The sequence below is a fragment of the Scophthalmus maximus genome, chromosome 4, assembly GCF_022379125.1.
Source record: "Scophthalmus maximus strain ysfricsl-2021 chromosome 4, ASM2237912v1, whole genome shotgun sequence".
NCBI lineage: Eukaryota > Metazoa > Chordata > Actinopteri > Pleuronectiformes > Scophthalmidae > Scophthalmus > Scophthalmus maximus.
Genome location: NC_061518.1, coordinates 22,397,064 through 22,411,578, shown reverse-complemented (window position 1 = coordinate 22,411,578; position 14,515 = coordinate 22,397,064). Strand labels below are relative to the sequence as shown.

General features: G+C 41.4%; 1 protein-coding gene across 7 annotated transcripts in view; it reads left to right on the top strand.

Annotated features, from left to right (window-relative positions):
* The window catches only part of ntrk3b (neurotrophic tyrosine kinase, receptor, type 3b), a 184,135-nt gene that overhangs the window by 85,584 nt on the left and 84,036 nt on the right, over positions 1–14,515 (top strand). For all 7 annotated transcript variants that reach the window (XM_035628672.2, XM_035628676.2, XM_035628671.2 and 4 more), the window contains one exon: positions 6,131–6,199. In XM_035628672.2, coding sequence (XP_035484565.1) covers positions 6,131–6,199 — 69 coding nt within the window. The remainder of the gene's footprint in view (positions 1–6,130; positions 6,200–14,515) is intronic.

The window sequence follows — 14,515 nt, the reverse complement described above, 5'->3', positions numbered from 1 at the left end:
AGGCAGGAAATGAAGGTTCTCCAACCAGGTGATTGTTTTCTACCTGTGAAATTATAGACCTCAGAATCTACTCTAGAGGATCTGCACTATGACTGATGCTGTTGCCTTAAGTAAAAGGACCACAGTGATAATTCAATGATTTGGAGAAACCTGCGGAGATAAGAGGGCAAACAGTCTCCTATCACCAAGCCATTGTTTGTTGTTATTATTCCACAAGTATTAAAAATCACTTAAAAAAGGCTCTTTTATACTGATGTTTTAAAATGCCACATTTAGCTTCTCTGACATCTGAATAATCCAACATATGGAGCATTCATCAAATACATTTATTCTTAATTGTCTCATTAATAAAAAAAATATTAAAAAAACAAATTGGTAAAAATAATTAAATGATAATTAAAAACAAATAGCTAATTATGAATTCAAGTGACAGCCGGAGATATAACCGGAATCACAATAAAACCTGAAATCAAGAGACTGATTCAATTTTGAAAAAAAAAAAAAATCTTAAGCAGCAAAACTTACAAACTAGTTAATATAAGTTTAACTGGTTTTCACCATTTGTAAAGCGCAACGGCTCCTCATTTTAACAGTTTAACCTCTTTTTTGCCATTTAGGGGCAGCACAACAAGCAATACTAAAATAAAAATTGTCTTTCTTACTGAAGCACAGGAGCAACATTAGCATTCATTTGTAACTGTTGGAGAAGAATAGTGACCGACGCTCATTCTTCGTGCACGGGCAATCTTGTTTCTTCTAATGAATGAACCAAGAAATTCATTCTCCAGTTTGCTCTGGATGGTTAGTCTTGTTCCCACCTGCTCAGGGTTCGACACCTTGCTCTCTAGCTGCTAAACTCTCCACTATGAGATAGTTACCTCTGCTGCTGTGCCGGGTGGATGGCGTACAGTGGCTTTTTAAGCTGAAAGCGTGCTCCAGCTCGAATCAGGACTGAGAGCGATGATTGAGACAAAACAGTGACCTTGTTGCTCAGTAGAACCACTGGGGAACATTCTGTTTCTTACCAAGTAATGGCGAACCTAAACCGTCGTTGACCAGAGTTCGGTGAAAGGCACTTGCATCAAAATAAAAGCATTTATACATGTTTTTTCCTAATTTCAATTTCTTCAGTTGTAAATGAAGGTCCAGTCAGGTCACAGTCAAAGGTCACACACCCCAGATAATATCACCAACGAAGTGAGAAGGTGAACTAAAGCACCGTTCAGACGTGATTACCATTTCAAAGGGGAAGTAGGGAATAAACTATTGACTGTAATTAAAACTTATCATACCGAATGGCATTTTAACCAGTGGGGGAAGATATGGCCTGTAATAGACATGGACATTCAACCGAACAATACCAAAAGGAAAAGGCCAAACAGGAGACATGACGCATATGCTATCTGCAATGTTATTGTGAATAAAAGACAGAGAATCCAGTTAGAAATCACTGATAAAAGGTGCTTTGGAACTTGACGGAGAATCATCATCGCATTAAAAGTTTTCTTTGGTGTAAAACTGATCCAGTCATAATCCATGTGTAAGTTGCAAACAGGAACCGCTTATTGCTTATTGAGTATTCTTAATACTTAATGGTGGCCGTTTGACAAAATGTAAAAACATATAGGCTGAAAAGACACGGTCGTGGACATTATTTCAATTACCGGAAGACCAGCAAGTGTACCAAAGAACGCCGGGTAATTATGACTGCAATTATTGCTGTGGTGGGAGTGAAAAAAATTACTCGTGAACGCTCCACATGGGATTAAAATCACTGACCAGCGCAGATAATGTGGAAACCGCCCCGCGATAAATCCTGTCCAACTGGGGCTCGAGTGGCCTATGAGATATTTGACATATGCATTTGCAGCCTGTGACAGAGGTTTTACTGGCTGGGCTGCATTTGCATATCACCGTACGTCCAGTACTCTATCAATGTGTGCAGTCAGGCAGGATGCGTACAGTCTCGGCTGTGGTGGACCATGAGATGCAAGGCTACGCTGGGTGGCATGAAAAGCATGAAATGAGCTCTGCGCCGGCAGAGGCGTGCAGACAGCTGGAATGACGAGACTCACACAGACATTGTTGTTAGCGTAAACCTGATCATTGTTATTAGTCACGTCCCAGCTTATAGCACAATTCCTGTAGTGAGTTCAACCTTGGCAAATGAGGGGAACTATTTTTTGGGGGATACCTTTGGGGACAAGGGGTTATGCCATTGATGTTTTAGACACAGTGTCAAAACAATAATTACAGTAACTGCGGAATAATACCTGGCAAAAACATTTCATCTTTCAAAACCAATTTTCATTTTCGTTTTTTTCTGGGTGTTTGGATGCATAAAAGCTTGGATGAGGCCGTCGGCACAATCGTTTTGTCGCATCAGTGAGTGATCGAGAGAAGCAGAATGAATGTGTGTTTTCATTAAACAGGTTTGGATTTTATGTATTTTGTAAAGTAGTGTAATTATCTTTTTAAGTAATCTAAAGCGATGATCTCGCCCATCTGTCATCACATACACCATTTGTGCTTCGAGTTTCATGTTTGACACAAAAGATAGCCACAATGCAATTTCTTTTACGCTTATCTTATTAAAGCCACAGTATTTCATGAACTGCAAATGGCTGCTGTGCAAGACAAACCTCCTTCCTGGGAAATATTAGCTTTTTAAGCACCGGAGAAAGAAAAAAAAAAACAGCTCTCTTCCAAGATTGACACCTCTGATATTTCAAAGTTAGACATTATATTTTGACAGGTATGTATTTGCGGCCCACAGTCACCGCACTACTCATAACACAAAGGTCTCGGAGACATTTCAAGGAGAAGATCGTCTGTTTCTTGTTTTTTTAAGTATAACTTAGTGAACAGGAAACAGAAGCAATAAGTTTGGGGTATTAGCGGCCCCTCCTCGGCGTGACAGATGACGACTAGATTTGGCGACCGCTGATCGGTTGCGACACCTCGCTCGGTGGCTGTCTGGCTCTGCTCCGCGTGGTCCTGATGTCAATCTGCGGCGCTCCCCCCGCGCTCAGACAGCACAGCTACCAGCCATGCTGCACTAATTAGCCAACCCTCTCGAGTGGCCGAGCCCTCCCAACGGCATCTGTGCCAAACAGAATTATTAAAGAGGGAGGGGGGAGGGGAGTCGCACCTCCTCTGCAGAGGAGCAAACACCACGCAGGTTCTGTTTAGCATTCACTTCGTCGCCCCTCTGGCTGGGGAGCCGACGCGGGCATCAATATTAACACCTAGATACATCCGTCGCTTTAACACATATTTTTACCCCAGCCTGATGAAAATTTCATGTGAAGCACATAATTATAATTCTTCATTCAAATGAGCGCGGTCTGAGGAGCAGGGATGATTTGTGGCTCAGCGACTGAGAACTGCTGTGTGGATGTTGACGCTTTGTCTGCTTCACAGTTTAGTAGTGCGGGTCTCTGTCTATATACAGTACAGTGTGTGTGTGTGTGTGTGTGTGTGTGCGTGTGTGCGTGTGTGTGTGTGCGTGTGTGTGCGTGTGTGCGTGCGTGCGTGTGCGCGCACGCTTGTTGGATGGTGTTATACATGTCCTTCCAGTCGTGGAAACTGAGCAGCCGAGCTTATAAATAGATTCAGTCTCTACGCCGCTAATTTTTTATATTTAATAATCATTGGCCCCGTTCTTCGCAGCACTTGGCCTTCCTCACCTCCTGTCTTTTGGCATCCCGTCAGCTTTGATGACTTATTCGTCGATTTGTTTATATATTTATTAATTCATTTACCCCCCCCCCCAATCCAATTTTAGCTGACATTTCTTGTAGAGATGCGAAGGATGACCTTTGAAAACTGAACACTTCCTGCCAGAGATGTGAAGGAGGTCTCTCCTCTCCCCCTCCTCCCCTCTCACACATTTATATTTGTCAATCAAATGAAAGGCTTATGTGTATTGATGCTTTTGTTTGTTTAATGTCTGAAGTAGATACGTTTAAAAAGTATTAATGGAAGTGGCTTAAATATATTTTCATCAATATTGTGAGTATCATTTGTTGTTTCACAGCTACGATGAGGTCTGTATAGTTTCCAGCAAGCGTCATAGCAAACAGAGAACAATCCATTACATCAGTTTACTACTTCTACTACTTTTTTTTTCTTCTCAAATAGTGAACGATGTCTTAAATGTGAAGTTCCATTTTTTATCGTGGCTATATGCGTTGAAGGACCTTGCAGCAAATATAAAATGATTACATGGTCTATCCTCCATTTCTATAAATCATAAGAATGAGTCATTTTATTGAACTATACAGTAACGATTGCTTTTACAGTTTTTTACTAGTACACTTATGACAAACCAAGTTGTTTGGACTCCTGATGTTTGCCCAAAGTCCGAGGACTTTCAAGGCACCTCTTTGGAGACATGCTATGGGATCTATGTATGTTTGGAGGTCTGAAGTCTGTCTGTTTTAGCGTCCGTCATTTGACGTGTCTATTTGGATATCTGTGGTCTAAATGTGATTCTACTTTGAGGCGTGCGATTTGATGTAAATGTTGAGCAGCTGTGTACTACATCACCTATTGAGCAGCTGTTTGCTCGCCCACCCTTTCATTCTCTCTCTCTCTCTCTCTCTCTCTCTCTCGCTCTCTCTCTCTCTGGATAATGTATTCTTTCAGTGTATAATACAGGCCCAGTGGGACCACAGGTTTTCTCAGGGAGGTGAAATTTTGTGCAACATCTTAACATATTCACACACACACTCACACACACACACGCACTCTTTGTCTTCAGAGAAGTGGATTCACACTAGCCCACATTTCAAGCTGACAGTATTTAACCAGTGTGTGACTTCATGGAAAAGTGATTCTTTGGGTATGTGTGTGTGTGTATGTGCGTGCGCGTGTGTATGCGTGTGTGTGCGTGTGTGTGATATCACAGGAAATGAGAAAGTCCTGCAGCATCCTCAGCTCCCTGTTGCCATAGTGACACTTCTGGTTACAGGAGTATCAGATAGGCCTTGGTCTACCATACAAATTAACCTGTGTGTGTGTATATGTGTGTGTGTGTATGAAGGTGTGTGTGTGTGTGTCTTTGTGTGTGTGCGTGTGAGTGTGCAAACGTATTTACTTATTTGTATATTTTATTTTTGATTGTCTTTTTGTCTAATGATAAAGTAGGTTTTTACATTTACCACGCCCTTAAAATAATCTCGAATTTGTGGTATATTGTTAAAAAGTGCCATCAGTAAAGTTGTCTCTAATGTTTAATATGTAATGTATTAATGTATACTGTATATCCTGTTTTCATTTTCTTTAATCTGTTGGTATTGACCCAGTGCCTCAGTCTTATCACAGTGTATATGTACATGATGCTGTTTTAAATTAGTGTGACTGGATACACACTTTGAGCCCTAGTGTGGAGTTCAAAGTGACAGTAATATGAAAATGTGTGAGTCATTAAGCAACTGTTCACATGAAAGGAAACACCAGATAAGATCAACTCGTTCGTTTCTCCCTCTCGTGATGTAATGCAGTAAATTGACGGCGTCTGGACTGATGAAAAGGATTTGATAGTGTACTTTAAGACGAACCGCTGTCTTAATCCCCTAACAAAGACGTTGTATTTCTTAATAACTGTATAGACCGATGCCTGTTCATATTTAAACTGGTTAGAGGTTCTGGTCAAATCACTTGTAAGTCTCTGGCTATTGACTATTGAATTTAGTGGCTTCCTGAGCTGCAAGGGTTCCTTAAGTCAATCAAATTATTTGACTTGAAAGCGGTCAACTTTCTTTTGTTTAGTTGGCTGAGCCCCGAAGCTCCCCTCGGCCAGACCTGTTTTTCCTTCCCCTGTCAATTGTACTTTGCTTTATTTTCAGAGATGATTGCCAGCCCGCATATGTATTTTTTCCCATTCGCCTTGTTTTGTTGTATTCAAATTTAGCCCAGCTCACGCACTGCAACACAGTCACTGAACTGTAGGCAGAAGTACACAGTGATGTGGGTTCAGACAAGTGGAAATAAAAAATCAATTTCACCTCAAAAAGAAAATGGAACATACACGGCATCTAGCAAGAGGCAGAAATTGATTCACATATAATAATAATTGCTTTTATATTTAATTAACTTTCTCTTTGTTTGTCTTTTTCCTCTACAGAAACTTGTCGAAGAATCCTCTCACCACTCTGTCATGGCAGCTCTTCCAGCATCTCCAACTCTCCGAGCTGTAAGTCTGCTTCCCACCTCTGATCTTTCCCATTGACGTTTTTTTTCTCTCTTTTTTTTCTTTTATATTCCATCACAGCAATTCATCATCGCTCCCTGCACACTACCTGCCTCAACACAATTTGTCGTCACTGCACATCCCTTATAATTCCTGTCTTTTACAAAACCTCTAATTTGCCGGAGCACCTGTGAAAGACAGAACCTATAGGTGATATGGTGGCATTGCGATCTTATAAGTCATTTTTTGACTCAATTAACACGCACGGAGGAAATGTAATGGCCCGGTAGGAGGAGGGAGCCCGACCCCATTTTCTTGTTTGTCATGAATATTTTAGCGATCATTGTGTTTATGAAATGAGTTAGCTCTTTCACCACCGGGAAGAACATTGCGATGTCGACCAGCTTGTAATTTACACATCATTACCCCTTGTCAGCAATGTCCATCATTTGAACCTTGGTGTGCTCTGAACACCGGCGCTTGCTTCCTGCACCTCCTGGCATATAGAGCTGAGGTATAGCAGGAGGTGATACGAGTCTATTCCAAGCAGGCCTCCTTATTGTGCTATTTTCAGAGGTAGAAGCGGGGCGGATCCTCCGAGAAAACACGACACAATGCTGCCGTACATTGTACATGTAGCAGAATGGAGGGAAAGCCCTGCTACCATTGACACTGATGCTATGCATTTGGGGCACTTAGCCTACCCTGTCATCCCGAGCGAAACGTCTCCCTTGCACTCGCTGGATCCATCGGTTTTACAGAACATTCTTTCTTAACCATCCTGCGTAGGAGGCAATTCACACTACACCCCATAGCAGTGCTACACAAGTGTCATCTTACTATGGGCCCTCATCAGAGGCAGAGGGGTCTCCGAATCCCTCAAAATGCCTGCTACTGGTTCGTTGCATTACATTCTTCACCGGATTGTAGAAGTTCTATACTTTTTGTTGTCTTACCAGCTGTTGAATTCAGGTCATGAGTAAGCAAGTTTGGCTTTTAGTTTCTCTTGTTGCTGCGTTTTCTCATTTCTGAATCCCAGTTTTTTCTTAAGGGGATAATGCACATGTATTATATCGATTTATAAATCATACCTAAAGCCCCTGGGACATTTTTAATTTTCTTCATCAACTTCTGCTGTAGGTGGAGACACAATTTTCTGCTAAACTCAGAACAGTCCTGGTTATTTTACATGATACATTTCTGTATTAGCATTTTGTCTGTGTGCTTTTCTGACTGGTTTGAAGAAGGCAAGAGTCTTTTCGGCACTTTTTGATGCCACACACTAGCATGCAGCAAGATTTTGCAGCATCTGAATTTTGCTCATTGTTAATTTTAACTAGCTAACATTTATTAGAATTAAATAAAAAAATAAAGAATGACTGTATTATTAAGAAAAAAAAGCATGATCAATATTGGCAAAACAATAATAATAAAAACTGTCACTATGTTCGCTGAGTAATTTGCTCTTCCTTATGATTGTCACTGTCAAATAATTACAATACAGATTAATCTTAGGGTTCTTTGATAGACACTAACAAAGTGCTTTAAATGTCAATTAAAATGAAAAAAATACAAGAAAACAGCAAAAACCTGAAGAACTAAAACATGATGTCAATGTAAAACAGGGAAGTAGTAGAAGATTATGATAACAAATATTGAATTAGAACACAAACATAGTTTGTCTCTAACAAACAATGAAAGCAGCATTGAATGCAAATACTCATGCAAAGTACAATAGCAGTACAGTAGTACAGGACCTAATTTACTTTAATTTATTCACAACCTTCATGTCTAGTTTCTATAATGTAATGTCAGGGCCATTTTGCCTGCAGAGACACTGAAGTAGGGAGTGAAGCATTAACAATCTCTTGACAGACTACATCACATGCAGCAAACAAAAATAACTTGCACAGATCCGTTCTCACCCAAATCACAACTTCATGTCCCATGGCACGATTTGCTCTGACGTGCGGTCCAATTTCTTCTTGAGCAACCGTTTTCCAAGCGTACAAATGGTGTCTTTGTTGTGCTACATGAAGAGCAGGGCCAGGGTGAAGCCCATGTTTCCTGGTGAATGCTGATGAGGAGTGAGGGTTAATGTCCATTCCATTCGGTGTGTTTAGTTAAGAGGTGTCAGTTGGAGTGGCGTGGCGGCACAGACGTGGGCCGAGGCGTTATGCAAGAAGGAAGCCATGTGGAATCAGGCCCTCGCAAATACGAAATGAGTCACTCGATCACGGGCAGAGTCTGCGACGTGGACCTGACATCATTACTCTTCACTGTATCTACGTGCTCACACAGACCCTATAAGCTTGGTAAGTGCCAATCATTCAATCATGCCGAATGATGCGTGCTCACCAGGCGGCTATTGCCGTTAATTATAAGACTAATGCACAATGCGGTACTGATAAATGCCCATCCCCGCTGCTGAACCTCACTGATATGATGTAAATAGTAGATCAAACCAGCTGAAACAATTTCAGCTTCAATGCGACAAAAGGAGAGTATGGCCCTTTGCCACCATGCTGTCGCAACACTGTGTTATCTCAGTCACTCTAGGCACTGTTATTGTAATTGTGTGCATTTTTTTCCTCTCTTTCTAAAATGAAAGAGAATCATTTTCAAAGCTGCAACACATTGCGACAGTGACCCGCAATGAATAGAAGATGCGCAAATGTTTTTTCAAGCCTGTAATTACACTGTGGGCCCTTCGAAGGGTTGAAACAATGATGTTTTAATTGGCTAAATGATTCAAATTTAATGTTTTATTACACCTGTACTGAAAGGTGCAAGTTTTTATAGAAGTGAAAGGAAAACAACAGGGGTGGTGTGCGAAAAACATAGGAATTGCATTTGAGGAAATAGGTCATTTGCATATATCATACACGTTGACCCAAAAGTTAATGCAAACGCCCCCCCCCCCCCCCCCCAAAAAAAAAAAAAAATGTAATAAACGTAGCAACGCCCAACTGGAATCCCCATTAAACAACATGACGTGTCATCAGAGCAGTGTGATGAGCCATGTTTGGAATTAAATGCTACATTTCCAGCTTGTAATCGCTCCTGCACACATAATTAATTAGGGGTAAAACATGTTGAAGTAGCTGAATAAACGATTCAGCTATTTTAACATGGAGGCGCGACTTCTCCGTTAACCCCGAGCAAGCAATGACGGTGTAGTTCAGGGCTCGCTCATTATGTGGTGCCGGGCGAAGCTTGCTCTGATTCTTGCACCCACAGGCGTAGCATTGGGGGGGGGGGGGGGGCAAGTGTGTGTGTGTGTGTGTGGTTGTAATGAAGGTACAACCAACAGTTTTCGGTTGTACCTTCATTAGATCTGCGTCTAAACCTCGGTTTGTCCCAGTTTTGGTGATATGTTGGAGAGCTCATTCAAGAAGATGTTTTTCACAGATTTGATCAAATAAGATTCACCAAAGATGACAATGCAGTGGAGAGCCATGCACATAGGCGTTGTCAAGGACAAACCATTTCAATCTTCAATAACTTTTTTTGTTTTATACAAAGGAATGTGAAACCAAGGTAATTATACAGAATGACAGCCGTTTAGTATTTCACACCTGAGAGTTAAAGAAACTAACAAAATGAAACAAAAAAACTATAAATAAAATATAAAAATGTAAGGTTTTCATTTTCAATAGCTCACTCATTTATGGATTTATTAACATCAAACCACCTCTCGTGTGTCTATGACGTCCTCTCACAGCTTTCACAGCTGTTAGTTTGTGAAAAAGGCCTTAGCAAATCCCATAGCATCCTTAACAGGGAGCATTTTGCGTAATTTTTTTTTTAACTACCAGGTGTGAAATACTAAACGTCTGTCATTCTGTATAATGACAGTGGTTCGACATTCCCATGTCTAAAAACAAAAAAGTGAAGATTGAAATGGGTTATCCCTGAGAACGCCTATAGTGTGTAGGGGCAGACATCCACTGCCTTGCACTCTCCACTACATCGTCATCTTTGGTGATTTTGATTTGATCAAATCTGTGAAACCTCTTCTTGAATGATCTCTCCAACATATCCAAAAACTGGGACAGATCGAGATTTCGACGCGGAGCTGATGAAGTTAACAGCCGCGAAAACTGACTGAATGTGAAATATGAAAATGACTTCACCCCGGTGTGAAACCCAACCTCAGATTGCTTATGTATAGGGCCCAGAGTTTGGTCCTACACCCATGCTTGCACCTGACTCCACAACCGGGAGCAAAAGTTAACCTGTATGATGAGGCAAAAGTGAAGAGGGAATCAGATAACGTACATCATGTCTGTTGTTCCCTTATCGGACACTCCTTATCAAGCTCGGTAAAGTGTGACCGCAAAACAGTTGCTTTGTTTTGCAGGTTGATTGCACAGATATTTCACACTCCCTTGCAATATCTTAATATCAATAACAATGACAACACTATCGGTGTCATCTCAATAATCTCAAGTCTTTTGTGGCTCCTGTGAAAAAGGCCCCAGCATCTCATTGAAGCTGTACAATAGAATTCTGCTGTGCGCTGCCTCTGGATGAGACACAGATAATCGGCTCTGCCTCTTTGTCCGCGTGCCCTTTAGCCAAAGGACCAGAGCTGCTGCAGTGTGCTGCGCAGCCCGGCCAATCACAGGCCTGAGAACAGCGGCAGGGTGAAAGGGGGATGGCTAAATGCTAAATCTTCTGCTGTGGCTTCCAGGGTGATATCATTGGATATTATTTGAAGCGGAGTTAGCGGCAGTCACCGGTACTGGCGTCCTCGAGGAAACTCATTCTGTCTGGTCCACGAAAAAAGAGGAGAATATTCTCCTCCTTTAGCAGCTGAAGGGATCTGCCTGGGGCGATGTGCATCCCGAATCCGTTTATTCTGTTAGCACTTCTTTAATCCCGGCTCGCTGGGAAGCAGAGGCCGACGCAAAGTCAAACATTTACGCCTCTCACTGCAAAATGGATTTTCCTTTGAAAATGGGTGAAATATGAATAGATAAAACCTGTAATCGTCTGATGTGACTGCCAGTGGATTAGGATAAATTAAACATTACATTCCCCGAGGCCTCTATGAGCAGGTAAATTACTTAATTTGAACCTTCATTTCATTAGGCTGCAATTGCACTCAGGGCAAACTCTTACTGAAATGACATGACATTTACAATGATTCTTCAGAAACATCAAAAATACTGATTTGCAAGAGGAAAAGAGAGTATGAATATGTTAAATGAACACTAGACTAGACTGGGGGCAGCAGTGGCATGAACACTAAAGAGGTCGTCAGCTGAAAAAACCCAAAGTGCCAAGCAGAATACATGTGTGGAAGATGACGAGGAAACATCTTCTCATAGACGAGAATACAGGTTTCAGGCACTTCATGCCTGGCTTCATTTTCCGGGCCTGGTTACTCCATAAGTTTTTATATACAGTCTATGGATATAACTTACATTTTCATAGAACTAATTACAACAATGATTCCTCTGCCTCCCTCTGATTGATGGTTTGATACCATCAATATGTCAATGTGTTTTTTCACATTAAAAGCTGGCTGCCGGACTTTTAAAGTGAAAATTCTGGAGGTAGTTTTGTGTTTCACTTATGGTAGCTTGACATAATTTGGGGAAACTGTACTGACAAATCAGCACTGTGGAAATGGAACGGAAGTAAACACGGAGGACGTTTTACTTTTGTATTACCTAGAGGACATGGGAAATAAGAAATAAAGGCCTGTAACGTTTATAATTCTGTCTCAAAATAAAATGACAATTTTAAAGGCCAAAGCCACCATTTGAAGATGTATGATATCTGAATTATATTATCTGAAAGCCAAATATTATCTTTGCATTTGTGATAAGACATGCTGCAGCAGGCAAATAATGCATCAATTGAAGGGGGTCACCAGAATTGTATAAGCACCACCAGTGCACACCTTGACACTCCTAAGGTCAAGCAGGGCTTGATTGAATAGTCCCAAATACAAAGGAATGAACTTGCCTTTACCTTCCTGTGTAGAGCCCTTAGTATCAAGGTGCCTTGGAGCGAGCAGTATGGCCCATAACTAAACTGCGGGGTAAGTTAGAAGGCTGTGATTGCCCTGAGCAGCTCCTGGGACCGGATAAGTATCAACATTATTTTGCCGAGTCAAATGCCTTTGGAAAATAACATTGAGCGATACCATGGGTATCGAAGCTATTGTAGATAACTGGTCGTTAGCGTTAGCAGCCCACTTGGGAGCAGCAAAACCGGCTGAAGGCCTAACGCTGAGATATGATCACCTCAAAGTTTGATGAAAGTTTGCAAAAGCGCCATCCAACAGTCAGCTATTTACACATCCAGCAGACATTAATCGACATTGACATTTATTCAGAACCATTTTTCAGATGACCGCACAAACGTAAGTCACTTTTCCTTCCAAGTCGTAATCTTGCCTGGACGACTACTTCTTTCCTGGTAAATCTGACTTGGCACTTCATGATTTTAACGTGGAAGTTTCTGAAAAGCTGACAAATGGTGTTGCTTTTTCCTCATTCGAAACCAGTATAAAATGTAATTAAACCCACATTTGGTGTTATATTGTCAGAACACAGACTTGTAATCCTGATATTAAACTAAATCACCCGACATTCATGTTTTGTGAATGCTCACAAGTTGTTATCTTGGGAATATTTTCAATCTCCACTACATCTTAGATAATGTGGTTTTGTATTTTGGTATTTATGTTTTCGGGACAGAAATAAACAGAATACATGCTTATGTGGTTGCTGAAAGCCGTACAGCGATAGCAATTCTTACATCGCCACATTCACAGGACTCTACATGCCAAACACAATAGAGAGGACACATAACTAGCTCGTTCATGCTCAATATATGAATTAATACATACACAAATGAGCTCTCAATATCAGTATCTTCTAAAAATAACCCTCCTCAGTACTAAGTACCAAAAGTCCCTACCACAAACTTAGACTCTGAAGAAGTTAAAAAAATGCCTCAAGCTGCTGCTCACTTTGTTAACTTTTGCTACCTGGAGCCTTCCCTGATCTGACTCGGGTGCCCCCGCTCCTCTACATGATTGCAGTGCAGGTGGTGTTGTCGATAAGCCAAAGTCAGGTCTGGCTTTTCAGACAAATTATGCCATAGTGGTTTAAAGGAAAGGGGAGAAGAATAAAAAAAAATTAAAAACATTCAGCATCCAGCAGGGAGAGGCTGCTGCCACACTAAAGTGGCTGCAACCTCACAGAAAAGCAATAATGGGACAAACTGTGATTTATTTCTTCGCAGCGTGATACAGCATGACAACAGTGGCAGCAGTCCGGTGGTGAGAAACGTTTAGGTTGTAAAAACTCTTGCTGACAAGACGAGTATTCTTTTGACATTGGTCAAGTCAACTCTCAATTTTTTCCGTATATATTCCCCCATATTGGTTTATGCCGTTCTCTCTTAAAACTCTGATCTTTTAACCCGTGCTGTACAATGAAACGTTAGCTGACTGACAAGGGCAGAGCAACAGTGCAGCAGTTGCACTGCCCACTTCCAATATGAAAGGAGTCTTGTTCCTGGCTTTTTTCAGCTGCTTCGAGACTCGAAGACTCAATTCAACAGAATGGCAGTTGGATTATCCCTATTATACCCTATAATACTAATGGGAGTACTGGCCACACTGTTAGATTGGGGTTACGTAGTCACTTTTCTTTGTAAGTAACTGCAGTTAAAGTAAAAGCTTAATGACAGCAGAATAAAGTGCATTACAATGGTGAAGTCTGAAAGAGATGAAAGCATGGTTGACCTTTTCAAAGTCTACTGACCTGACGTTGGTTAGCTGCCTTAGTTGGGCGAAAAGCAAGACTGGATCACTTTGGTGACCTGGGCATCAAAAGGCAAGGAGTCTGTAATACCGCCCATACACTAGGGTCCGGGCCCTCTTTACGAACATTATTTGATAAGGCTCCCAGACAACAGGAGATCATTTTGTTGAGTGTGAATGTTAATGCTGCCAGCACTGGTGCCAAGGGGGTTGTTATCATCACTTATGATTTGAAGGTGTTTCAATTGCAGGAGAGTTTTGGACCGCTACTTTTTAATTCCAGCAAGGCATACCCAATGGTTACAGTAGAAATCAGTGTCATGAGTGTGCTAGAGTAGTACAATCTACTCAGACCTGCTACATTTTGTTGCCAATCTAGACAGTAAACACAGCTGACATCCGACTGTTTTGTCTATGCACACGGTGCCGGTAAATAAGCAGACTTTGACGCTCAATCCCATTTCACCCCTTGCCACTTGCCCTTAGCCCTACCCCTCATTTTTGCGCGTTCACGTGTAGGGCTAGGGGTT